The 26,757-nt window shown below is 40.3% G+C and overlaps 1 protein-coding gene across 4 annotated transcripts; it reads left to right on the forward strand.

Annotated features, from left to right (window-relative positions):
* Window positions 1-423: 423 nt before the first annotated feature.
* LOC101168658 (ADP-ribosyl cyclase/cyclic ADP-ribose hydrolase 1) lies at window positions 424-26,332 on the forward strand. Of its 4 annotated transcripts, none has more exons than XM_023950227.1 (8): window positions 424-679; window positions 3,653-3,779; window positions 17,541-17,676; window positions 22,273-22,343; window positions 25,386-25,459; window positions 25,838-25,924; window positions 26,004-26,087; window positions 26,161-26,332. In XM_023950227.1, the coding sequence occupies exons 1-8, from the start codon at window positions 501-503 to the stop codon at window positions 26,216-26,218; spliced, it is 816 nt and encodes a 271-aa protein (XP_023805995.1). In that variant the 5' UTR covers window positions 424-500; the 3' UTR covers window positions 26,219-26,332. The 4 variants fall into 4 exon arrangements, with proteins under 4 accessions (XP_023805995.1, XP_023805996.1, XP_023805994.1 ...); XM_023950226.1 differs by lacking the exons at window positions 17,541-17,676; window positions 22,273-22,343; window positions 25,386-25,459; ... (1 more) ...; window positions 26,004-26,087; window positions 26,161-26,332 and adding exons at window positions 3,852-3,987; window positions 6,015-6,097; window positions 7,832-7,905; ... (1 more) ...; window positions 8,853-8,936; window positions 9,010-9,308 and having other exon boundaries at window positions 437-679; XM_004081332.4 differs by lacking the exons at window positions 424-679; window positions 3,653-3,779 and adding exons at window positions 13,342-13,548; window positions 17,343-17,469.
* The last annotated feature ends 425 nt before the right edge of the window (window positions 26,333-26,757 follow it).

A 26,757-nucleotide genomic window follows, 5' to 3' on the forward strand; every position in this document is an offset into this window, starting at 1 on the left:
ATCTCTATTTGAATTTCTGTTTGTCTCTTACAGCAGTTTTAGTATAAATGACTAAAGAAAATATTATTTTAATTTTAATATAGATGGAAAATTCAAATTCTATATTTTTAAAACAGGTTGATTTTATCAGATGTCTCTGTTTATTAAAATTGTGTTGTTTATTCATGTTTGGTTCGATATCTGCGAGTAAAAATGTGCATAAATAGATGAAAATTGTATTTGTACAAATGTACATTTTGTTCGTTTTTTACTTTCAGTGTCGCAAGGGGTTTTTAAAGATTTCTAACGTCGACTGATGTAATTACTTTCTTTGATAAAATAAATATCTTAGTTAATCTAAAAAAAAAAAAAAAAAAAAAAAAGGGGTTTAAGTTGATCCGTGACGTGTCCACGCTACCTGATCACGCGGCTCCGGGCGCGCGCACTGCCCTTCATATACAGCGCGAGCGTCTGCTCTCGTGAAGGAAGGCGACAGCTGGCTGCGCGCGCGCTGCGTTTTGATGGAACAACCGACGCAGAAGAGGCGGCGCAGGAGGCGCCTGGTCGTGGTTGTGGTTGTGGTGGTGCTAATGGTCGTTGTTCTGGCTCTGGGATTGGGACTGGGTCTGGGACTGACCCACGGCAGAACTTCTGGAGGAATAAAAGACACTTTCCTGAAAAGATGCCAAAAGTTCAACGAGTAAGTGTTGCAAGCTTCTGTGCAGTCAGTTTGGGTTTGAATCCATTTAAATAAATCTGTTCAATCATTGACAGTGTAGTCTGTGAGATCTAGTTTATAATCCACACATATTGATTAGTTAAGACTTTATTGATTCCCACGATGGGGAAATCCGTTTGTCTGCAGCAGTAAAGTGTCATTCAAACAGTGCAACAATATAAAAGAACAGACGAACAGCTTTAAATTACATGACAATCAAGTTAAATAAAAATAAAAACACACCAAAACAGCAACAAATGAACAACACTGTGGAGGTCCATAGTGTGTCACTGTAGTACAGCTTTTTACAAACTGAATGACCTGCTGTAGCTTCTTCTTGCACTGTGGGTGTAACAGGCTTCTGCTAAAGGAGCTGGTCAGAGCCTCTACAGTTTGGTGCAGGAGGTGGGAGGGGTTATCCATGATGGATGTAAGCCTTAGCCAACATCCTCCTGGCCGCCACCTCCTGGATGTTCTGCAGTGTGCAGCCCAGGACAGAGCTGGCCTTCTTAGCTCGTTTGTTAAGGCAGAGTCTCAGATGTCCGTCTAAAGCGCAGAGAGCATCATGAAGCTGGATTTGGATACAAAAAAATGTACTGAGCTTTAAACATCCCAAGGAGCACTGTGCAAGCGGTAATATTGAAATGGAAGGAGTGTCAGACCACTGTAGATCTACAAAGACCCGGCCATCCATCTAAACTTTCAGCTCAAACAAGGAAAATACTGATCAGAGATGTGGCCAAGAGGCCCGTTATCACTGCGGATGAACTGAAGAGATCTACAGATTAGGTGGGAGAGTCTGTCCATAGGACAAGAATCAGTTGTATACTGCACAAATCTGGCCTTTTTGGAAGAGTGGCAAGAAGAGAGCCATTTCTTTAAGATATCCATAAAAAGTGTTGTTTAAAGTTACCCACAAGCCACCTGAGACACACCAAACATGTGGAAGAAGGTGCTCTGGTCACATGAAACCTAAATCCAACTTTTTGGCAACGATGCAAAACGCATTACTGCACTGTACTGTACTGTACTGTACTGTATTGTACTGTACTGTACTGTACTGTATTGTACTGTACTGTACTGTACTGCACTGGTGTGATGTGGTGGGATAAGGGGGTCCTGGTGATGATGCGGGCTGCAGAATTTTGGGGGGAGCTGCAGTTTCTTGAGAGATTTATTGGGCAAACCAAACAGGAGGGAATTACAGTAATCGATTCGAAAAAGTAACAAGACTATGAACCAGTAATACACAGTTGTGTGAGGAGTGAGAGAAGGGCGGAGCAGAACGGGTGATGTTATTAATATGGGATTGGAAAGAAAGTGAGCTGTCGAGGATGACACCCAGACTCTTGACCTGAGGGGAGAGAAGGACAGAGAAGTTGTTGATAGAGATGGAGAAGCTATTGGATTTGGAAATAGTAGATGAAGTTCCTACAAGGAGGACTTCAGTTTTGGAACTGTTGAGTTGGAGAAAATAGGAAGAGAACCATGAATGGATTTCTTGCAGACAGAGGGTAAGGGACGAAGGAGGAAGTGATGAGGAGGGTTAAGTAGAAATGAAGAGCTGGGTGTCATCTGGTAATGGATGGTGTGTTTGTGGAAGAGAGAACCAAAAGGGAGGATGTAAATGATGAAGAGAAGGGGACCTAGGAAAGAACCCTGGAGAATACCAGCAAAGAGTGGGAAGGTGTTTGACCTGTGAGATGTGATCTAGAAAAATTGACTATGATCTGATAGATATGAGGAAAACCAGGACAGAGGGGGTGTGACAAATGGCAGTAGTTTGAAGTCTGTGAACAAGAATATTGTGGGAAATGGTGTCAAAAGCAGCACTTACATCAAGAAGAATGAGAATGGACAGTGAACCGAAGTCAGAAGCTAAGAGGAGGTCGTTTGTAATTTTTAAAAGAGCTGTTTCTATACTAGGAGGAGTGGGCGGAAACCAGATTGAAACTGTTCGTAGATATTGTTAGTGGAAAGATGCTGAAGAGCGACTATAAATAAAAGCATATTTATTTGAATTGAAAAGGACATAGGTTTTTTTGGCTAAAAACAGCATAATGACAAGATCACTGGGAACGCTTTGGCGATAGATCAAAAGATGATGGGAGTGGGTGTTTCTGTGTAGGTTTGAATTCGCTTTAGAGCCGAAAATGTCTGCTCGACAGACGCAGTGGACGCGGGGACGGTCGGCGGCAAACACACAAATCTGTACGTCTGCTTCATGATTCACTCAAGTTTTTCTGATGAAGGAAGTCAAGGAGACCAGTGGGAGATTTTCCTTCTGAATCCTCCATGAAGTACATTACAGTCAGCTTTGTTTTTAACCGAGATGGATCAAAAGTGCTCTACAGCTCTGTGTCAAACTGGACAAGGCTGCATGAGACTTCCTGAAACTTCTGTCCAATCAGAAGGTCTGAATATGGTGACATTGCATAAGCCTGCTAGAAGGCCCTGCACCAACTCAAAATCTGATTGGTTGAAAGAAATGAATGACTAAGATTGATTTTGCATAAGAGGAACCTGCTGAACGGATAGTGAAGGCCTCTATAGCTCTGACCCTGACAGGATAGCTGAATTGCGATTGGTTAAATGCTCCAATGTGAAAACACGTCTGTCTGGAAGCAGCATAACCATCATAAACACAACAAAAGGGAATGGACAGACCGGTTGGAATAATTTAATGAGTGTGCATGGACAAAATATAATTAACAAGCGATTCAGATATTTTTTAGGCCTTCAGAGAAGGCCTTGAAGGCCCTGACGACAAACAGCAGCAAAAGAAGAAGATTCTCTCCCTGCTAGTCCAGTGTGAACATCATATCCTAAATGTACACTCAGGAATCCGTGGTTAATGCACACGTGCTCAGTGTGAACCTAACTTTAGAAATAACATCCACAAAAGTGACAACTGACTGACCTTAAAGGCTGTTTTTTTTTTTTTTTTTTTTGCAGTTTAAACTGCCAGAATGTGTGGGATGCATTTCAGCGAGCCTATATCAACCGAGACCCCTGCACCGTTACCACGGACGCCTATGACCCTTTCATCGAGGCCGTGTCCTTCAAATCTCAATGCAACAGAGTAAGCAGCCACACTGCGTTTGTCTGAATATGTTTCACAGCGAGGCGTCAAATCTCTCTGTTTGGGGATTAGGGGCTGCTCTGGAGCAAAACGAAGGAGGTGGCCCACTCCTTTTCCCAGAAACGAGACTGCCTTGTGACCTTGGAGGACACGCCGTTGGGGGCCATCCTGAACGACCTGACCTGGTGCGGGAAGCAGGGCAGCGACGGTGAGAACTGAACTGTTCCAGTCTCTTTTATTAAATGTTATAAATGGTCTTTTCAATGGAAACGTGTTTCACAAAAAACCAGATGAACCAGTTTGTAAAAGTCACATTTGACGACTAGTTCAGCCAAACTTTCGGGAAATTTATCAAATCAACTGCAGAACAAAGAGTAAAACGCAGAAAAAATCCCTCCTGAGAGCAGATTATCTTTTACCAAAGCATAAAAATACTTTATAATAAACAACAGGAGCATCTTTCACACAGTTATGGGTGTAAAGCTCTGCAAACAGTCATCCCAATCTGACTCAGACTTTTTTTGTCCTTTTTAATCCAATAATTTTTCAAAGCTCTCGTGCAGAAATGTCCCATATTCCTTGGACTTGTTTCACTTTTAAAGATTCACATGATTGTCTGCACGGTTTCACAGGAATGCTCCAAGCGGCATTTCTGCTTTCAAAAACCGCTCTTGGAGCTCACACGCCATCCTGAAGCTGCTCTTCTGCTCGGAGACCCGGTTGACAAAGCTGATCTAAATAACGAGATTAAAACGCAAATCTGATCACTGATTGGGATCCAACTTCCATAAAGCCTGAAACTACTGATTTATGATCCGGATGAAGACATTCCTACTTTTTAACGTCTGTTTAGCGTTTGTTCAATTTAGTTTAAGGTTCAAATGTCTAAGGCTACGTTCACACTGCAGGCTGAAACAACCCAATTCCGATTTTTTTGCCCGGCATACCCAGGCCACTTGGGTATGCCGTCCTGATTCCGAAACGTATCCAGGAGGAGGAGGGTCCCCCTTTGGTCCCCATCGCTTCTGATCACGGTCGGAAAGGGGAGAAAGAAAACAAAGTCATCGCGGGAAATGTTCAACACCACGCTCGGCCATTTAGCTGGAAATTTTTTCAAAAACCGCCCAGTTGCAATAAGAGCCCTGGAGTTTGGCCTGAACAGAGCTGTCACCCCAAATATTAATCCAATCAGTGACCTCCCTTCCCTTCCACTGACTGGTCTCAGCAGCATCGTCCGCCATGGTTGTTGTTTATGTTCTCGTTCCCGCCTACTTCAATGCAAAATGATGACGTTTGTTGCGTGTCGATGACGTATGGTTCGGAATCAAGCCGCCTGGCCGGTCAGACGGCGCAATTGAAAAGATCGGATACGTTTCGGAAATCAGGACTGCATACCCAAGTGGCCTGGGTCGCAATTGAAAAGATCGGATCTGTGTCGTTTAGACTGTCATGAAAAGATCGGAATTGGGTCGCATAGGGGCAAAAAAATCGGAATTGGGTCGTTTCAGCCTGCAGTGTGAACGTAGCCTTAGATTCTCCAGGATTCTCCAGAGCGGGTTAATAAAGAATCAATAGCATTTATTCTGGGGGAAACCCTTCTTCTATTACCGTTCTCCTTCCTCCGTAACACACAACAGGAATGCGCGCACACTGCCCCCCCCCCCCCCCTCATTCTCCACCGCTGCACGCGCTCGTCTCCTGTCTGTACGGCGCGCGCGGCCCAAACACATACACATCCTCATTCTACTACAGTGGGTACAGACGATCCCGACTCCATTCTCTTCTTAAAATGAGAAGTTTGTAATTGTGCTGCTCCTTCGTGAAAATAAATTTAATATTACAAAAAGAGCTCCACTGTTGACAACACTGTTGTTGACATCCATTGTTCACGTTGGCTCCGCAAACAACGAGTGACGTCGTTCACCGTTGAGTACTCTTCTGCGCATGCGGGTCAGTTTTGGGTCGTCTCACGGTCACACTGGAGACCACAAAAGTTCGGATTTACTTGGAAATGTGAACGGTCTTGCAAAAAATTCGGATTTTTTCAAAAAATCCGAATTGAGCATTAAGCCCTGCAGTGTGAACGTAGCCTTAAAGTAGCTCCATAACTTGTGGGTTACCTCTGGATTGTGTTCTTTCATGCAGTGTGATCACAGGAGGCTGTTTCTCCTTATGCGCAGAAGCTCGGCCTGAATCCTAATGGCGGTTTTTTTTTGTGTTTTTTTACTGCAACAGAAACTTTTACCTCCGGCTGCCCGGGATACTCGGCCTGCGACAACAACACCGTGCGCTCTTATTGGAAACGTGCTTCAGCTGCTGTGAGTAAAAAATGGACTTTTCTTCCCAGTTGCGATGAAGAGGAGAAAACAAAATAAGGATGCACTGCCTGGTTCTTCATCAATGAGGCTTTGTTCCGTGTCCTTGGAGCCACGTTGCTCTGCATTCTCCTGAGCTGCAGCCCACACTGTCCAAGAGGCCCCATCTCTGGTTTAGAGGGAAACTACATCTCAACACATTCTCCTAAACCTTAAGAAAAAATCCTCCTAAAATAAAGAATAAACCACCTAGATTTAAAAATACATGCTAAAGGTAATTAATGAATCAGAAAAATAAATAAGATAAATCAGTTTTTATCATTATTTAGTGGCTTCTTCAGGAACCTTCTGCTTCAGCCATAAAGCAGAACTTTGTAACTTTTTGGAAATTTCTTTCATCCACAGAAACAATTTATCGAAACAAAATAAATACAAATATCCAAATCCAAATATATTTTGAAAAATAGTTTTTTTTAATTATCACAAATTACCACTAGATGGCAGCACAAGCTTTTCTCACAAGCATATTTTAACTGAATCTGATATTTTTGTTAAATTACTATTTTGAATTTATTTTTTTTGTGGCCATTTTACCAGCCATTTAATTTTGCTTTCTGCCCCTCCCACACAAATTAAGATCAAACAGCTGCAAAATAATTAACAATATATGTAAAATTCTAATAAAATAATGAACCAGCTTTTTTTTTCTTTTAAATTAAAGTATTAGCATGAATCATAAATGACTTGTTGTCGTCCACATAGATCCAGAACCAAAAGAACACATTTATGATGAAACATTTATGGGTCAATGCAGATTCTGTTCCAAACCCCCCAGAATCCTTTCTCCTGACTTATAAAAAAACAAACATTTTAAACCTTTTCTGGCTCCTAAAGTTCCTCACTTTCTTCCTACATGCTGATTTTCCTATTAAAAGATGCAAACTTTGAAAATAAAGTGTCACGAATACTGAAAAACTACTAAAGTGATTTATTTAAGTTTGTCAATATCTTATGATTTTTTTAATGTTTTCTATTGGTATTTAAACATTCATTAATAGCTTGTCTTTTTAACTTAGCTTATCACAAATCATTGAGGTAACTTTTTACTTTTTTTTTTACTTTTTTTGTGTGACTTTTATTATTTATCATTTGCACATTTTTATCCTTTCTGTCTGTAAATGTTTACAGTTTCTTCTTAAACTATTGTGTCCAGTTATTCCTACCAACTTCTGTTCCTTTTGATTAATGTTGCTTTTAGTCCGTTGTGTTTTATGAATTCTTTAAATTTAAGCTATGTTTTAATGTCATGTTGATTGATTGATTGATTGATTGATTGATTGAATGGTTGCTTTATGTATTGGTTTGTTGGTTGATTGATTTATTGATTGATTCATGATGGGTTAGTTGATTGATTGCTTGATGAACGGATTGATTGATTGATTGATTGATTGATTGATTGATTGATTGATTGATTGATTGATTGATTGATTGATTGATTGATTGAATATTTGTTGGTTTGTTGATTCGTTGGTTGGTTGGTTGATTGATTGAATGGTTGCTTTATGTATTGGTTTGTTGGTTGATTGATTTATTGATTGATTCATGATGGGTTGATTGATTGATTGATTGCTTGATAAACGGATTGATTGATTGATTGATTGAATATTGGTTGGTTGGTTGGTTGATTCGTTGGTTGGTTGGTTGATTGATTAATTGACTGATTGATTGTGCTTGCAGTTTGCAGATACTGCCTGTGGCGACGTCTCGGTGATGCTGAGCGGATCTATCCAGACGCCGTTCGATCCTAACAGGTTCACTCCGTTTCCTTTTGGATCTCTTTTTTTTCTTTCTTTTCTTTTTTTAACTTGTCCTGTCCAACAGCTGAGCAGACAGATGAGAGCTGAGGGCCTCTTGTGTTGGACATATTTTACTTTTACAACAGGGGTTATTAATCTTCTGACAAACCAGAGGTATGTCTGAATAAACCCCTTTTGTAATTGAGGCCAAATTTTATTCATTTTAATCAGATTTGAAATTCTTTTGTGTTGGACCGGACGGAAAAGGAAAGGAGGGAAGAAGAGAGAGGGACGTTAGAGAGGATGGGGGGGGGGGATAGGAGGGTGATTATAGAAAGGGGGGGGGGGGATAGGAGGGTTATTATAGAAAGGGGGGGGGGGGGAAAAACAATGAAGCAGCAGAAAGCAAATAGTTTCTGGATGGTTGTACTCAATACTTTTTTATCTCTGATGAATACTTGCTTTAAAGAAAAAGACTCAAGTAGCCTTTTTATTACGTTTGAGCTTTTTATGTTTCAGTATTTAAAGAACTATTGACTGAAAAATAGCACAGAAAACCACAGAATATCTTGAAATAAACCAAGAACATCATCTGTTCCTCTTTTACTTCTTAGTTTCTATGCAGCACACAACCAACTGAAGATTAAAAACATGTTTGTTTAATAAAGCAAATTTATTACCAAGGTAATCCCTTTCAAATTTAAAGAACTGTTTGAGGTTATTTTTTGCATTTTCTTTTAAGGATTAAAGGGTTTGTTTAGAAATAAGGTTGAAGTTAATCATTTTTGTTTTGCAGTATTTTTGCGAGCATCGAGGTGAAAAGGTTGCGTTCCCCCAAAGTGAGACGCTTGAACGTTGTTTTGGTCGTGGAGAAAAACGCCGTGTAAGGCTTGACAGGAACACGCGTGTGTTTTAGATTCACTGAAGACTTCATGTGAGGTTCTCTGTCGCTCGTGTTTCAGGACAAACTGCACCAACGGATCTTTGAAGAACCTGCAGAACGTTCTGGATGCTGGAATCGGTTACGGCTGCAAAGAAGTGACCCGGTGAGGTCCCTGAGTGTTGAAGGAGGTCGTCTCCGGTGCGGTTCTGTCCTCTCATCCTCTGTTTCTCATGCAGAGACCAGATCGACAAGTGCAGCTCAGACCCAGAGATCGCCTGTGGAGCATGCTGGTGAGGATTTTGGACCAGAAGATAGAAACAGACTCCTCCTCCTTTTTCTAAAGCACAATTTTTAACCTCAATGTTTTTACTTGTGGGCATTTGATTTTAAACTTTCTGTCTTGTAAAAGAAAAAAAATGAAAGGGAACCTTAAAATGTTCATTTTATATTCATGGTTTTTTTATGTTTCACTATTGTTGTTCATTATCTGGCTCCTGACAGATTAAAATGATATTAATAAAAGTTTTTCTTTGAATTTCTGCTTTTTTGCGTCATGTCTGTGGTTCCTTAAAGAACCATGAGTTGTTCCTTTATTTGGTTAAATAAAATTATTTTGCATTTCTTACTGACAGTTTCAAAAGTGTCAATTTGAGAGGTTCAAAGACTGACATGGTCATCATATTGATTATTTATAATATTGTGTCAATACTTATTAGTCTTTTCTTTCATTATTGCCTGTTGCAGTTTCAGTTTAAGGTTTCATCCACTGCAGGATCATTTCCTAAACAGATTGGTTTGCTGGTTTTAGGTAAACTTATATACCTAAATCTCACAGAAAACTTATCATCAAATCAGTCAAACAATAAGGATGGTATCTCAATTTTAGTTGTTCCTCATCAAAAATCTATTTAAAAAATATTATTTTTTTAGACTTTTTAAGATGTTTCCTTAAATTCACTTTTTTAAACTTTTTCAAATTTATTTTAATAAATATAATGTAAAAAGAAATGCATTTAGATGTCTTATCAAGCAGTTCAAGTTTTGTTTTTTCTATTTTTAAGTATGAAGCAAAAAGATTTGTGCTCATTTTGGTAATAATTTCCTTTCTTTTTTTTTAAGATTCTAGCTCTTAAAGAAACGAAAACAATTCTCAACTGCAGATTTTGAGAAAACTTGGTGCAAAGAGAAGTTCAAACAGATTCAACCTGCTCAAATGTCTGCAATGTATGAAATAATAAGATTTTACGTGTTAGGAAGGATCAAAACATTTGAAGCGCAGAAGCAAAAACATGGAAAAACATTCTATGGTTCCTCTGTCACATTTACTGATAATTCCAAAATTCTAGAGTATTTTAATTGTGTGCTGATAAATGACTGTCAGGTTATTTTCACATTCTTTTCGTTTGACATAAGGCTCCGTACAATTCCATGAGACAAGATTTTCATAAAACGTTTGGGTAATAACTACCCCTAACAGAGCTCACAGGTGGAAGCCGGGCAGGGTGGGGAGACGAACGCAGCGCTTGCAGTAAAGGAAGAGAAGGAACAACAGCACACCTGGACTTAAATAGGACGCTGAACCGCCCTAGGGGAGGAACCGCATAACACTGCTAGAGTAGTCTCCCTGAAAGGTGACCAAGGTCGCTCATTTAAGACAAATTTATAGTGAAAAAAATATGTAAATGTATGTCAACTTTTTAAACTGTCTGTAATGACTAAGCTGTCACAACAGCTTTCAGGCAGCAGAAGGCTTTTTTTTTAAGAAAGTTGATCAGCACATTTTATTTTATCATTTGCAGCCTTTGTTGGATTCACAGGATTTTTTGTTTTTTGTTATCTTCCAACTTGTGAAGGAGCAAAACTTTTAACATGTTGTCCTTACCTTTATTAATTGCAGAGAATCCTGTAGCCGGGGGTCTATTTTTGATTTGATCCAAATTCTTCAATCGAGGGGTTTTTTTGTCTGAAGAATTTTATAAAAAAATTTTTTTAAATAAATCTACACATGAGCCAGCAAGAGTTTAAAGTAACTTTTTATGACTGCAACGGTCACCAGCACTTCAAAACACGCTCTCACTGGGATTGGAAAATAAACTTTTGTTTGTAACATTTGACCCATTAAAATGAACCAGAGTTAAAGCTCATGTTGATGTAAAATCATCCATGTTAATTAGTTTACTAAATATAAACATTTCAAAAAAGTGTTGCGATAACTTACATGCTTTACGGCTTAAAACACAGTTTAGGCAAAGTTGATATTGTGTCGTGAGGAAGTACTGAGGAACGTTCAATCCACTTAAAAAGAAAAAGCCAAACAAAAGGACTAGACACGAATGTAAAAAAAAAAAAAGTTAAAGGTTAGGTTGGTGTTTTAAATTACTAAGCATACAACAAGTCTTCCTGTAGAGACAACTAACTTTGGAGAAAAGTTAGTAGCAGGATCAAGCCCAGTCAAGTATTTCCCATAAATACGAAACACTTTTCATTTCCTTCTTCTTTCTTCTTTTAAAGACAGAAGGAAATGATCCACTGAAGGTCATAAAATGTTCAAATCTGCAGGATGATGGATCTCCTGTAATAAGTGAAGAAGTTGGAGTTTGTGTTTCTGGTATTCAGAGTGTTGTGTTGACTAGCTTCAATGTGGATCTTCCAGGAACATTATAATATAATTATATTATAGGATAAGTCTTGTTAAAAAATGACAAAACTGGATTCCTTAAAGGCGTTTGATACTTTTGAAAAAAGAGGTGCAACAAATAAGTGGAAAAAAAATGTCAACGTCAGAAACAGTCAATTCTGTAAAATGAAGGGGAACTTTTTTGCGTCCTGCATCAGGTTTGGACTGCAGGGCCGTATTGTTTTCCAAATTCTTCTTTCTGAATGAACCTGTGGGAGAAAATGTCGCCCCTGACTGCCACAAACTCAAAAATTACCAAAATTTCTGTGCACTTAGTGCCCGGTGAAAATGACTTTTGGGCATCAGTGCAGTCACCACTATAAACTAATTTGAGGAAAATGACTTAAAAAAAAGAACTTTTGTTTTAATTGCTCTCTAAAGTTCATTTTTTGTTTAATAGGGAAAAGTTCTGAAATGACATAGATAATCAAGTGTTGGAGTGAGTATGATATGCTGAGAACAGATGAGCAGCCAAGACAAGAATAAACTGCAGAAATGGGTTGTTGACAGCGTACAAACTCATGTGTCTGCATGGGAAAAAACCAGATTGCACCACTTCAACTGAAGTTGGGCCGTCAGCAAGTCATGGTTTCACTTCTTGAACCTGCTGCCTGAAGCAATAAGCATTGGAATGTGCAAATGTAAAAAAAATGCTTTAAAAACTGCTTTAAAATGAACACCATCACAGTTTAAAAATTCCACAGGATACAGATTACTTTTTGGATAAAATAATAGTAATAACAAATATTTCTTATTGGTGAATTTTTATTCTCAAATATGTCATCCTACAAAAAATATCATCAAATTGGCCAGAGAACATCTTTAATGTGCAAGGTTAAAAATACAAAAGTGTTCTTTCTAAAATCATCTTTCTCATGCCGCACCTCGTTGTTGCTATGGGTAACAAGCACAACTCCCATCTCCTCTGGTCACGTGACTAATGGGAGCCCATTCATCTGTTGTGGGCTGGGAGGAGTTTGGACACAAAAGACTGGAGTAACTCACCTGATAACCAAAAATATCTAAAAAAGGCTTTTATTTTTCATTTATTAATTAGTATTCAGTGCTTCAATAGAGTAGTTGGTACCAAAGTTGGTGATGGTGGTATGGAACCATCACTAGATTGTAGAGGTGAAGATTCTCTCAGATGAGGACAAACTAGAAAAGGGAGAAGTTGACCCGCACCATGACACTAACTCCTTCCAAACCTGACAGCTCCTTTTACACGTTTTCCCATATTTATTTTGAATTTACAAACCAATAATTTCTGAGTTTTTGCATTTCATAAACTGATTTGTTCGTTCATGACTCACTCCGATAAAAAAAATTGTGTTTTAGATTACTTCATGTGGCCTTATTTTTTTATGTAGGAGGGCATATATTAAGAAAATTAAGCTAAAATTGTCCTGAAAAAGACCGTTCTCACAGTCCTGTCCACAATTTAGAGGTGCGTTTCCAATGAACTCCTGCCGCTCTGCAGAAACTACGTCAGTTTTTACAAACAACAACTAGCAGTTCAAATCTTGACATCAATAAAGAGAACAAATTATAAAATCAGATCAAATAACATTTAGCAAGAAATTAAATCTGACCTACATCATCTTTATTGCAAATATCCAAAAGTGAAACTTTTTATCCAGGATAATGAACCTTGACCTTTAAAAACAGAACAATACTTTAAGGGGGTGATGATAACTCAAAAGTTGAAAGAAAAGAAAAAAACTGCGGGGAATACTATGAACTTTTGCTCAGTTACTCAGTTTGCCTACCATGTCCACATAATGAAACTATAAAATTGCGCCTTTTGCTCTTTTTAATTAATCTCCATTTCCACACCACCTGATCACGGGGCTCTGCGAGCGCGCACCGCCCCTCATGAGCAGCGCGAGCATCTGGTTTCGTAAAGGAAGGCGACAGCTTCCCGTTAAACTGAGCGCGTTCTGGAACAGCAGGAGTTTGGCATGAGGCGCATGGTGGTTTTTGTGGTTGTGGTGGTGGTGGTGGTCGTTGGTTTGGCTCTGGGACTGGGACTGGGACTGACCCTCTGCAGACGTTCAATAAAAGACACTTTCCTGAAAAGATGCCAAAAGTTCAAGGAGTAAGTGTTGAAAGCTTCTGTGCAGTAAGTTTGGGTTTGAATCCGTTTGTTCAATCGTTGACAATCTGTCTGTGAGTTTATACTTATTTACACATATAAAACAGAAACATGTAATAGAAAGAGATAAATACAAATATAAGGAAAGTTAAATGAATTCAAATTAAACTAACAGTTTGGATGTGAACTTTTGAATAAAAATGGATCAAATGCAGAAGAGAACAGGTGGGTCTTTGACCTGGATAGAAATAAACTGTTTCAGGCTTTCTCGAAGTCTGTTCCAGATCTGTGGAGTATAGAAGCTAAATGCATCTTGTATATGGTTTGGACTCTAGAAACCGGCACCAGAACTTAAAAGTCTGTCCTCTGGCAGCCAGTGGAAATACCCCAGAACTGGACCGATTTGGTCTTTGTTAGAACCCGAGCAGCAGACCTCTGAATAAACTGCAGTTTCCTGATTGCTTATTTTGGAAGTCGACTAAAGATGAATGTGTGAATGAATTTTTCCAGGTCCTGTTTAGATCTTTAACTCAATTTTAATAAGATGATCACTCCAATGAAAATGTTGTTTTTAACTTGTTCTTGTGGCATTTTTCTGATGATGGAGGACATTTTATATTAGCTGCCTTTGCAGTTAATGTCAGGTAGGGAGGGCTGATGACCATGAAGGACCCAAAATGCAGAGACAGGAGGCACACGGTTCCAGGGGAAGGGATTTATTTGCTAAACAAAAGCGCTGCCGAGCAAAGATATAAAACTAAACTAACTTTGGGCAAAACATGAAAACATGGCAGAAGACAGCAGGAAAAAGACAGTATGAACCAGCACAAGAGGAAAGCAGAGACAAGACCTATATACAGACAGGGCTGACAAGACACAGGTGACAACGATCAGGACAGATTGGAACCAGGAAAGTAAAACTCAAAAATATGACATGCAGGAAACCTTCAAAATAAAACAGGAAACATAACTCAAACATGACAGAAACAAAATGGAAAGCAAAAGCCAATATGTAGAAACCCAAACCATGACAGTTACGTTCTTTTAATGATATTTCTTATCATTTTTATGCTGATGATATTCAGCTTTATGTGTCTTTTATATTATGAGGTTCCGTTTGAGCTAAAAATAGGTTTTTGTGTCCACTGTCTATGTCTTTGGTCCATTGTCTATGAAACTTTGTGTAAGAGCCATTTTAAACATTCTAAGGTGTTGGTACTGAGATGTAGGTCAACTTTAGAGCCCAGCTGTGTTATTGGCTGAAGAGGTATGACGTAGGTGAGTAGGTTCGTTTTGGGCATTAGCGAAGCTGGAGAGCTAGAGAGCGCACTAGTTTTTGACCGTACTTAAAGTTCCTTTGTTTATATGTTTTTTGTATTTACATTTTTGTAACAGCCTTTTTTGGGAATTAAACATTCAAAACGAAGAACTTGGACTGTGTAAGTTCATTAACGAAAGACGCGTCAACTATAAGTTCCGACTCTACAGCTTAAGTGTGTATTTCAGAAATTAGACGGATCCACACTTACACTTTGCATTTGTTTTTGTTATTGTCGTTGCCCCCTGTCATCTCACTTTGTCGTCAGGAAAGTCCTTGGCAACCGTTGCTAGTGTCGTTAGCTACGACTTTTCCCCATGTTGTCTCATAAGATCTTGTGGTTTTTTAAATGTTGCCAAAGTCGTCAGATAAGTCCTTTGTATGGCCGATAAATTGTTTCCTGTACTACCACGGATCGGAAAAAAAAGTTTGTTAAAGCCGGCGCTAGCGTTAACCATGACAAACACCTTTTTTTAAATGAACTTTATTGAGATTACCGCAAACGCGCATTGCCAGAAAGAGGGGAGGGGCGCATGCGTATAATGCGTTCACATTCCCGAAGCGCCTCTTGCCAATTGTTTCAAGTTATTTAGAGTATGGCTTCAATGAAAGCAGACGGGCCAAAATCTTTGACTGGATTTTGATCTTTTCTTTTTAATCTGTTATGTATTTATTTGACCGTGAGGTGGCGCTTTCGGGACCAGTATATTGCTCTTTTGGGCACCTCTGCTCCTCGTTTATCCATCAGATTTGTAACAACATGTTGGATAAAGATTGTTTATTTTTCAAAAGAATTTTAAATTATTTTAAAGGTGTTTCGTTCCGTGGTAGTACAGGGAAAAAATTACCGGCTGTACAAAGGACTTTTCTGACATCTTTGGTAAAAATTTGAAATACGACAAGATCTAAGGTCAGACACAACATGCGGAAACGATGTAGCTAACGACACTAGCAACCGTTGCTAAGGATTTTCCTGACAACACGGGGAAACAACGTAGCAAACGACACTAGCAACCGTTGCTAAGGACTTTTCTGACGCCGTAATGAGACGACGTGGGGAAACGACAACAACAAAGACAAATGCAAAGTTTGAAGCAGCAAGCATATAAATCACAAAGCAAATATAAAGTAATAATCAAAGAAGCATGGGCATGAAGAAGATATTGCTTAGTAGTACTTAGACATGAACCAATGTTCAATGAATTCAGTTAATAGACATAGACAATGGACCAAAGACATAGACAGTGGACGCAAAATCATATTTTCATATTTTTGGCACAAATGGAACCCCATATTTTAAACCCCAGGATGCTTATAAAATACAGATTTTATGCAGGTGTCTGTATCCAGCCAAGAGTTGGATGAATAACAACTTTCTCCAACTAAATGAAGCCAAAACTGAGGTCCTAGTCTGTACTCCTGACAGTTGCCTCCCCCAGATAGTTCAGTGGTGTGGTCCACTTGCTTCCTCTTCCTATTGGCGTGACTCTAGACCCGGTTTTATCCCTAGACTTTCATGTTGGGTCACTTGTTCAATCTTGTTTTTATCATCCTAAAGACATTGCAAAATGAAGTCCAATTGTGTCGCGTTCCGAGATGGAGATGCTCATCCACGCTTTTATATCTTCTCGTCTTGATTACTGCAACTCCATCTTCACGTGTTTAAGCAAAAAATCTATAAAACCGCTCCAGGTTGTCCAAAACGATTAACCAATACATCCAAGTTTTCTCACATCACCCCTTTATTAATCCAGCTGCACTGGCTAGCTACCGAGTGCATTTTAAAATTCTGGTTTTAACACACACAGCTCTAAATAGCGAAGCACCAGTCTACATAAAAGACCTTTTGCAGCCGTACACTCCCAGCAAACCCTGGTCACATGACCTCAGGGACATGCTGGTTGTTAAAAGAACCCAGTTAAAGACTAAAGGTGACAGAGCCTTTGCAGCAGTGGCTCCGGCTGGCCGGCAAGAGAGCTTTAGCAGCAGGACGGAGAGCGCATTGGGATGTGAATAAACCCAGACATGGAGACCTGATTACCGATGCTTTTGCAGAGCTTTTTAAAATGAATAAATCCAATCTCTAAACATCCTCTGTGTCTTCCATGCATTGTAAGGAGATATACAGACAGAAATGTGAAGGCATCTGCTGTTAATCCAAGTGTTGCTAACATTCGTGTTTTTGAATGACTTATCACATGAATTATAATTTTGTTCCCACAAATTAGTTATAGCTAATTCACCAGATTTATTTCAACATCTCACACTAAGCCTCTTCCAACTGTAGATTCATTTGCTACAAACAGCAACAAAAGAAAAAGAAGAAGTCCCTCCCTGCTAGTCCAGTGTCCACACCATAAGCTAACCGCGTGTTAAAGAACTCGCGTTTTACGTTCACGCGCTCAGTGTGAACCAAACTGTAGGATTAAAAGTCACAACTGACTGACCTTAAAGGCTGTTTTTTTGTTTTGTTTTGCAGTTTAAACTGCCAGCATGTGTGGGATGCATTTCAGCGAGGCTATATCAACCGAGACCCCTGCACCGTTACCACGGATGCCTATGACCCTTTCATCAAGGCCGTGTCCTTCAAACCTCAATGCAACAGAGTAAACAGCCACACTGCGTTTGCCTGAATCTGTGTCACAGCGAGGCATCAAATCTCTCTTTTTGGGATTAGGTGCTGTTTTGGAGCAAAACGGGTGAAGTGGCACACTCCTTTACCCAGAAACGAGACTGCCTTGTAACCTTGGAGGACACGCCGTTGGGGGCCATGGTGGACGGCCTGACCTGGTGCGGGAAGAAGGGCAGCAACGGTGAGACCTGAACTGTTCCGGTTTCTTCTTTACATTTTTTTTAATTATCTTTTGACTGGATAAGTGTTTCAAAATAAACTAGACAAACCAGTACCAGTCACATTCAATGAGCAGTTGAGCCAAACATTAGGGAAATTTATCAAATCAACTGCAGAACAAAGAGCAAGACGCAGAAAAATCCCTCCTGAGAGATTTTTGTCTTGTTCCAGCCTGATGCCTGTCAGTTCATTTAACCCTTGTGCTATCCTAGGCACTTGGGAGTTGGGTAATCTAGACCCACTAGACAGTGCTCTGAACCTTTTTTCTTCAATGATTTGTGATCTTCACTGGTGTCCATGGATTACCATAAATTCCGGACTACAAAGCGCACCCGATAATAAGACGCACCCACTCCTTTTCACGTGTTTAGCTGCTTTTATACATACATAAGCCGCGTCGGAAGTACAAACCGCATGTACTAGGTAGCATTGTCATCCTGACAGATCACATCCTGATTCCAAGAGTAAGTGTGATTCATTTTCACACCGTGGGTGGAGTCAGCATTGCCACAGGCTCATATATTTGAGTACAACCACATCTGCCAAATAGCATGGACCTCTATTCTGTTCACAAGTTCCTCAGTTATGTTTTTTTTATTTTATTTTTTTTTTTTTTGTTTTTTTTTACTTATTGACAATCTAGGTATCATACATAAAATTACAAACAGTAACCATATAATCAACATTACATCCCTCAGTTATGATGACGAAATTTACATCTGCGATTCCCCATTTCCCATGAGTCTTAGGGGCTAAAGGCGGGGCCAACGCCGGGCTCGCCATACTGTTGTACGTGTTTAATAATGAGCAAGTATCAGCAGTGCATGGAGGGGTGAACGGGTAAAGCTCTCCTTCCGCTTGTGTCGCGGCAGCGTTATGGGAGTAACAGGGCTCGTTAAAAAACACACCAGTAAAATAAAGCAGCGGCGACTGAAAAGCACGCCTCAGCGCGATATGCGCGCCTCAGCGCGGCGCGTGCGTCAGAAGTTTCCTTTCACAACAAACACTGTTGCTCTGCTGACGCCTCTGCGCTCCGCGCTCGCCCCGCGCCCTCCCCTTCCTATCTACTCCGACACTTCTGGCCAGGGCGGCTCCAGGGAGGAGCAAATCGTGTCTGTGCAGAGCAATCGGACTTAATGCTGTACGTTTTGTGTATGAGGGGCGGATGCGTTGTTACGTGTGGGAGCCATCAGACTGCCATCGGCCCCACAGCTCTATAAGAGCAGCAGAAGATGTCTCCAGCTCAAACGGAGGCTGTGAGCTTTTCAAAGCAAAATTCCGCTCAGTCCTTTGAAACCGTAAAAACGATCACGTCGATTTGTGTTTCCAGTCGTGTCCCGACAAAATAAAGGCTGATGTTATTCCCACATATTTACGTGCAGCCAGCCGAGTCACTATGACTCAGAGGTAAATTCACTCCATGCGCTGTTCTCTCCGTCACGCAGCTGACCGGCTTTTCCAAACCCGTTGGTGATGGTGGATTTTTTCACGCTGCTTTTAACGATTGCTTTTAACTTGAAAGCTTCATCATATTGTAGCGGCGATCACGTGCACGTTGGGTCTGATGGCACCAAAGGATTCTGGGATGCGGCTGGGCATGCGTGTTTCGTTTTGTTGAACCATGACTGAAGTGTCTAAGACCTGAAGTGAGCTCCATGCTGTTTGGCTGCTTAGTGTGTTGAAAAATAAATGACTTGTGCTTGGTGTTAGATAGAGAATTCAAACCATTCACTGAGTCCGAAAGTATGTACATGGCGGCCGCCAATTAAATCCATAAATTAGCCGCGTCACTGAATAAGCCGCACGGCTGTAAGTGCAGGAAAAAAGTAGCGGCTTATAGTCCGGAAATTACGGTACATGAAATCTTTCCACCTTTATCCACCTTTGTCATGGTAGGGAGAACACGTCAATCAAAGGGTGGGCTCATAGGATAGCACAAGGGTTAAACATCCGTTCTCAGGAAGTCTTTGTACTGTCTCTTGTTTTTAGAGCAGGTTACCTTTTACCAAAGCATAAAAATCGTTTAAAATAAACAACAGGAGCATCTTTTACACATATATGGGTGTAACGTTCTGCAAACAGTCATCCCAATCTGACTAAGACCTTTTTGATCAAACCAATTTTCCAAAGCTCTTGTACAGAAATGTGCCAAAGTCCTTGGCCTTATTTTGGCCTTATTTCGCTTTTAAAGAGCCTGTTTATCTCCTAAATATTTCACGAGATTCTTTCAGTTTTACAAACTCTTTTTTCAGATTAACGTCCAAAAATCCTCCTGTTATGATGGCATAAATGCCGTTTCTCCACCTTAAAAATATAAACTGTTTTTTAACTGCACCAATGGGTTAAGTAAGGCTTAATGGCCGACGAAGTATGCGTTATTACTTTTTAACGCACGCCGTTAAAGCCTGAACCCTTAAAGCCTGAATAAAGCATCAGTTCAGAGAGAAAGTTCACCTTTTACCGCTTGTTTTTGTCGAGATGATGAAGCAAAAGGTTGTTTTAAAGAAGCCGGCGCAGTGATACAAAACATTTAAGCTAGGTGACCGGAACTTCTATTTTCACCGTGCGGTTATCAGGTTTTAATCCACACCCTGCAGCCAATCAGAATCGAGTATTCAACCGGACCATGGTATAAGTAAGGGTTAATGGCAGACGAAGTGTGTATTATTACTTCTTAACGCACGCCGTGGAAGCCTGGTTGCTTCCGCGAAATGCGTTAAAAAGTAATAATGCACACTTCAAAGGCCATTAACCCGCTTATACCATGATCACTTACAAAAGCAATACATATTAACCAGTTTTTAGTCTTCAATTCTTGTTTTTTTTCCCATTTGGATTTTTTTCCCATTTGGATTCCCACTTTTCTCACAAAAAGCGGACTATTTTTTACATCGCGCTGCACCACGTAACAAATAGTCCACGTCGCGCTGCACCACCGCTGCAGTCAAGATTGGGCGATATATATATGCTGATCGTCCCGATGGGTTGAATAAAGCATCAGTGCAGAGAGAAAGTTCACCTCTTACCGCATGTTTTTGTCCAAATGATGAAGCGAAAGGTTGTTTTAAAGAAGTCGGCGCAGTGATACAAAACATTTAAGCTAGGTGACCAGAACTTCTTTTTGCACCGTGCGGTTATCACTTTTTAATGTACGGCCAGTAGGCAATCAGAATCGAGTATTCACCCGAACCATGGTATAAAAGATGTTGACGTTTGAGGATAAAGAGTTTCTCCTACAGAAGGAGGAATAGAAGTTCTTGATCAGCAAAGCAGAACCAAAAACTATTTAAAAAAAACACTAACTTACTCTTAAAAAATAGGTGGAAAAAACCAAATGAGCACCCTAGGGACGCGAAAACTCTCACAAACAAACCCAGGTTGAAGAAATAAGCTGGGATTTATTACAGAAAAATGATGTTTTTACACATAACTGACCAAAATACAAGGACCGAAGCAGCAAAAGCTCTGATGATGATGATGATGCCATATTTAAACTGAGCTGGAGGTCCTCATCCAATCAGGTGTTCAAGAAACTTTGGGCAAGAATCTGCAAACAAAAATAGCAGGGTAAAAAAGAAAGACAGGACAACCTCACACTCTAGCGGAAATCACTCCAAAAGTACAAAAAAGAACAAAATGACAGCTTTTGCCATAACAGAGTGGAGGTGTTGTTGTTTTTTTCCTCTTGAACAGGCTGAGACTTTTGGTCATTTCTCTGCCTGGAAGATCCTGTCATCATCACAGCCACCTAATTCATCAAACCCCAGTTAACCCCAAGGAAAAGCAAAAAAGATGAAAGAAAGGTTTGAAAAAATTGCCCCAGAAAGAAGTTCATGAAGAATTCTAGAGCTTCTGTATAAGCTAGATAAAAAAGAAGATGACATTGCATACATTCTAAAGTATATTTGTTACTTTTCCACACACATGAACTTGAATATAGGTAGAATATAGAAAGCATGACAGGTTTTTGCAAAAATAAAATCCAAAATGTTGCAAATTTGGACTTGTATTCAGTAATAAAATGTTCAGTTGAAAAATAGCTATCCTAAGTTATTAAAACAAAAAGTTTTTAAATCAACAATTTTAGACGTTTGCTATGCGGGTCTATATTCTGTTTTTTTGTAAAAATATTTTTTTATGTCATTATTTAAGCATAGATATAATATAATTGTTTATGTTTTCAGTAGGGTTAATGATACGGCAAAATAGATCCAGGTTGTCCCTTATTTTTATTTTATTCACCACAATCAGAATGAACTCTTTACATGCACCACGATCGGATCAACAATCCGCATCACCCACCTGATCTTAAAATTTACAGCGCTGATCTAAATAACGAGAATAAAATGCAAATCTGATCACTGATTGGGATGCGACTACCATAAAGTTTATAGTACTGATTTATGATCCGGATGAAGACATTCCTAGTTTTTAGCGTCTGTTCAATATAGTTTAAGGTTATGCAGTGTGATCACAGGAGGCCGTTTCTCTTTACGCTCAGAAGCTCGGCCTGAATCCTAACGGCTGTTTTTTTTTTTTTTTTTTTTTGCTGCAACAGAAACTCTCTCTTCCGGCTGCCCGGACTGCAGCAACGCCAAGAACGCGTTTTGGATTCGAGCTTCAGCTGCTGTGAGTCAAAAATAGACTTTTACTTAAAAATCATCAAAGGAGGCGTTGAAATGAATTATTGCTTGAACAATCGGGTGCAGAAAAAGCCTTACCAGCTGCGATGAAGAGGAGAAAACAGAATAAGGATGCACTGGCTGGTTCTTCATCAATAAAGCTTTGGGTCCTTGGAGCTTCGTTGCTCTGCATTCTCCTGAGCTGCAGCCCACACTGTCCAAGAGGCCTCGCTCTGGTTTAGATGGACGGGGCTGCAAGGTTTTGCTTGTATTTCAAAGAGTTTTATTAAAGTTCTAAAGATAATTTTCCTCAAACCTCCATTAAAATGCATTTTTTGGTTTGGTTTTAGTCACATCCTAAATTACATCTCAACACATTCTCCTAGACCTTAAGAAAAAAATCGTCATATAATAAAAAATAAACTATCTACAATACTAAAACATGCAAAATGTCACTAATGAATCAGAAAAATAAATAATAAAAAATTAGTTTTTTATCATTATTTTCTGGCTTCTTAAAGAACACATAAAACAGGCTTGAAATTGGAAGTTAACCTGATAAAGTATTAGCATGAATCATAAATGACTTGTTGTCGTCTACATAGATCCATAACCAAAAGAATACATTTATGAAGAAACATTTATGGGCCAATGCAGATTCTGTGCCAAATTCCTCCAGAATCCTTTCTTCTCATTAAAAAAAAAAACATTTTAAATCTTTTCTGGCTCCTAAAGTTTCTTACTTTCTTCCCACACGCTGATTTTCTTATGAAATATGCAAACTTTGCAAATAAAGTGTGAGAAAGACTAAAAAAACTACAAGTGATTTATTTTTAGGGATAGTCTGTTTGAATATTTTATGATTATTTAATGATTTTTTGTCTTTAACGTACATTAAATACACTAAAGACTAACGTGTCCTGTCCAACCATGAAGCAGCATAAAGCAACAGGTTTCTGGATGGTTATACTCATTACAGTGAGATTCAGATGTAATACAAATCTATAAGGGCAGGGGCAGTCCACACAAATTCAAATTAATTTTATTCATAAAGCACCTTTCTGTCATGGTGGCCTGTCAGACTCCTCCCCCTCCAGCTCTGCTGCTCATTCATCTCAGCTGTGACCACTCCTCTCATCAAGCCACCTGCTACAAAAGGAGGCCCAGCTTCATCCGTCTTCGCCAGTCCGTTAACCCTGATGGTTTCTTTTCATGCCACGAGAGTCACCTGAGCTAACCACCTCGAGCAGCAGCAGATGGCAGCAGCCACAGCACCCCACCGCTGACGCGTCCGGCCACTCTGAGTCACAGTGCTGTGCTCCTCAAGACCACACGCCACGCATCAAGAACATAAGCCACGAACTTTGTCTCGCTCCACGTTCGGGGAGTCCTCCACTTGCGGTACCAGAATCTCCAATCAAGAGCCGCAGCCTCGATTACCCACGATGTCGCTTTGGAACTTTCAAGAAATCAAAATGAACAACTCATCCCCAGCACCTCCCACCCCAGGTCCAGTGCATCCAGCATGGGAACACCAGGCCAGGCAGCCCGGAGGACTCGGAACAAGAGTTGCCAGGGGACAAGCATGGCCAAAATTTCTGGGAGCCCGAACACTAACACCCCAGCCAAGGGTGAGAAAACACTTGTAAACAGACTAAGATGTAGAAGTAATAAAATAAGAAAGAAAATATGAAAACAGGTAAAATGTGAAAATATTAATTAAAATAAGATATGTTATAAATATACCTGCCAAAAATGTCCACATGTCAACGTGTACACAACACAGATAATGTTCACACACGCATACTTATGCCTATAAATAATCTAGTGTGAAATACAGTAGTTCATGCAGTCATGCAAAGTATTTGTGCAAAGGTGAGCTAACACCTGTGCTCAGGTGAGTGTTTATGTTCCTCTAAAATGTTTGATGGAATGTAAAAAGAGATAGGATCTCTTTTTACATTCGAGGAAGTATAGTGCCCAGCCATCCCCACACCAAGACCCCCGCCGCAGCAGCTGCGGCAGGCAGCCAGAACCCCCCAACACCTGCACAGTGGCAGATAGAGAACAACCGCCACCCAGGCCAGGCCCAGCAGGACCGCCACGGGGGCCCCCAAAGCCAAAGAGGAAGGAGGCATGGGGGAGACAGAGAGTACACGGTCCAACCCAACCAGGAGAGCAGCAGCCCTGCCACGCCGGGAGGGCCCAACGCGGGACACCGCCCCAGAAGAGTGCCCACAGCCCCAGACGAGCACCTCATCACCACCCAGGAGTTCTGGGCATCCCCCCGCCCCAACCCCAGGTACGAGCCAGGACCCCCCAAGGGAGACCCGCCCCACACTCCAGGCAGCCACCCACCCGGCCCACGGTTGGTCCAGGAGAGAGCAAGGCAGGGGCCAGCTGTCCCCGCATAGGAGGAGGACACCTAGGAGAAGAGGGGGTCCACAAGAAGTGTTGTAGACATGGACCGACCAGGCTCACCCACAGTTGGAAATTTGGCGATGCCCAGCGCTCAGGGCCAAGGACCATAACCCACGTCACAGGGAAGCGGACACCCCCCAGGCTCTGGTGGGATGTGATCCCCGGCTCTTGGTCTTGCCAGAAAGCTCAGGGATCCCCCTCCCTGCGTGGAGAGAGGGCTGCCAGGACCAGGAGGCCAGCACCCAGGGAACATAACCGCCGTTGCCAAGGGCCAAGTACCCCTTACCAGGGATGGGGTAGGGGACAGATGGTCCAAGGTCCCACCTTCCTTGTGAAATGTGTGAGTGTGTGTGTTTGTGAGGGCGTGTGTCTGCATGTATGTGTGTTTGTGTTGAAGTGTATATTTTGAGGGGTAAAGGGTGTGTGTACTAAGGGGTGCAGTAACTTCAAATTTTAAAAATCATTTAATTACGATTTTTATTTTACTTTATGGCTTTTATTGTTTATCATTTGTACACATTTATCCTTTCATTGTTTTCACCTATGTTTTTAATGTAATGTCGATTAATTGGTTGGTTGGTTGATTGATGTATTGATTGATTGATTGATTGATTGATTGTGCTTGCAGTTTGCAGATACTGCATGTGGCAATGCCTCGGTGATGCTGAGCGGATCTATTCAGACGCCGTTCAATCCTAACAGGTCCGCTCCGTTTCCTTTCTTTTCTCTAATTTATACCTGCTTTACAGAAAAACCTTAAGTAGCCTTTTTATGACTTTTTGTTTAAATATTTAAAGAATTTTTGACTGTAAAATAGCACAGAAAACCAGAGAATATCTGAAAATAAACCAAAAACGTCATCCGTTCCTCTTTTACTTCTTAGTTTCTATGCAGCACACAAGAAACTGAAGATTGAAAACATGTTTGTTTAATGAAGCAAACTTATAACTATATAACTAACTTATACCTTTCAAATTTAAAGAACTCCTTAAATTCACTGAGAGTATCAGACTCCTTTAGGTTACTTTTTACATTCTTGAAAGGATTAAAAAGTTTAATTTGATCATTTTTGTTTTGCAGTACTTTTGCGACCGTCGAAGTAAAAGGGTTGCGTTCCCCCAGAGTGAGACGCTTTAACGTTGTTCTGGTCATGGAGAAGAAGGCCGTGTAAGGCTTGACAGGAACACGCGTGTGTTTAAGATTCACTGAAGACTTCATGTGAGGTTCTCTGTCGCTCGTGTTTCAGGACAAACTGCACCAACAGATCTTTGAAGAACCTGCAGAACGTTCTGGATGCTGGAATCGGTTACGGCTGCAAAGAAGTGACCCGGTGAGGTCCCTGAGTGTTGAAGGAGGTCGTCTCCGGTGCGGTTCTGTCCTCTCATCCTCTGTTTCTCATGCAGAGACCAGATCGACAAGTGCAGCTCACACCCAGAGATCCCCTGTGGAGCATGCTGGTGAGGATTTTGGACCAGAAGATATAAACAGACTCCTCCTCCTTTTTCTAAAGCACAATTTTTAACCTCAATGTTTTTGCTTGTGGGCATTTGATTTTAAACTTTCTGTCTTGTAAAAGAAAAAAGTAAAAAAATGAAAGGAAATCTTAAAACATTCATTTTTTATTCATGTGTTTTTAATGTTTCAATAGTGTTGTTCATTATCTGGCTGCTGACAGATTAAAATGATTTTAATAAAAGTTTGTTTTTGAATTTCTGCTTTTTTGCGTCATGTCTGTGTTTCCTTAAAGAACCATGAGTTGTTTCTTTATTTGGTTAAATAAAATTATTTTCTATTTCTTACTGACGGTTTCAAAAGTGTCAATTTGAGAGGTTCAAACACTGACATGGTCATCATATCTATTAATTATGATATTGTGTCAATACTTATTAGTCTTCTCTTTCATTATTGCCCGTTGCAGTTTCAGTTTAAGGTTTCATCCGCTGCAGGATCATTTCCAGATTGGTTTACTGATTTTAGGTAAACTTATATACCTAAATCTC

The sequence above is a fragment of the Oryzias latipes genome, chromosome 20 (genome assembly GCF_002234675.1).
Source record: "Oryzias latipes chromosome 20, ASM223467v1".
In the NCBI taxonomy this organism is placed as follows: domain Eukaryota; kingdom Metazoa; phylum Chordata; class Actinopteri; order Beloniformes; family Adrianichthyidae; genus Oryzias; species Oryzias latipes.

What these genes read in the sequence shown, in the direction of transcription:
- LOC101168658 (XM_023950226.1), top strand. Translation starts at nt 501, where the DNA reads ATGGAACAACCGACGCAGAAGAGGCGGCGCAGGAGGCGCCTGGTCGTG. An exon ending in AGATGCCAAAAGTTCAACGA is followed by an intron (nt 680 to 3,652) that starts GTAAGTGTTGCA and finishes TTTTTTTTGCAG; the next exon opens with TTTAAACTGCCAGAATGTGT. An exon ending in TCAAATCTCAATGCAACAGA is followed by an intron (nt 3,780 to 3,851) that starts GTAAGCAGCCAC and finishes TTTGGGGATTAG; the next exon opens with GGGCTGCTCTGGAGCAAAAC.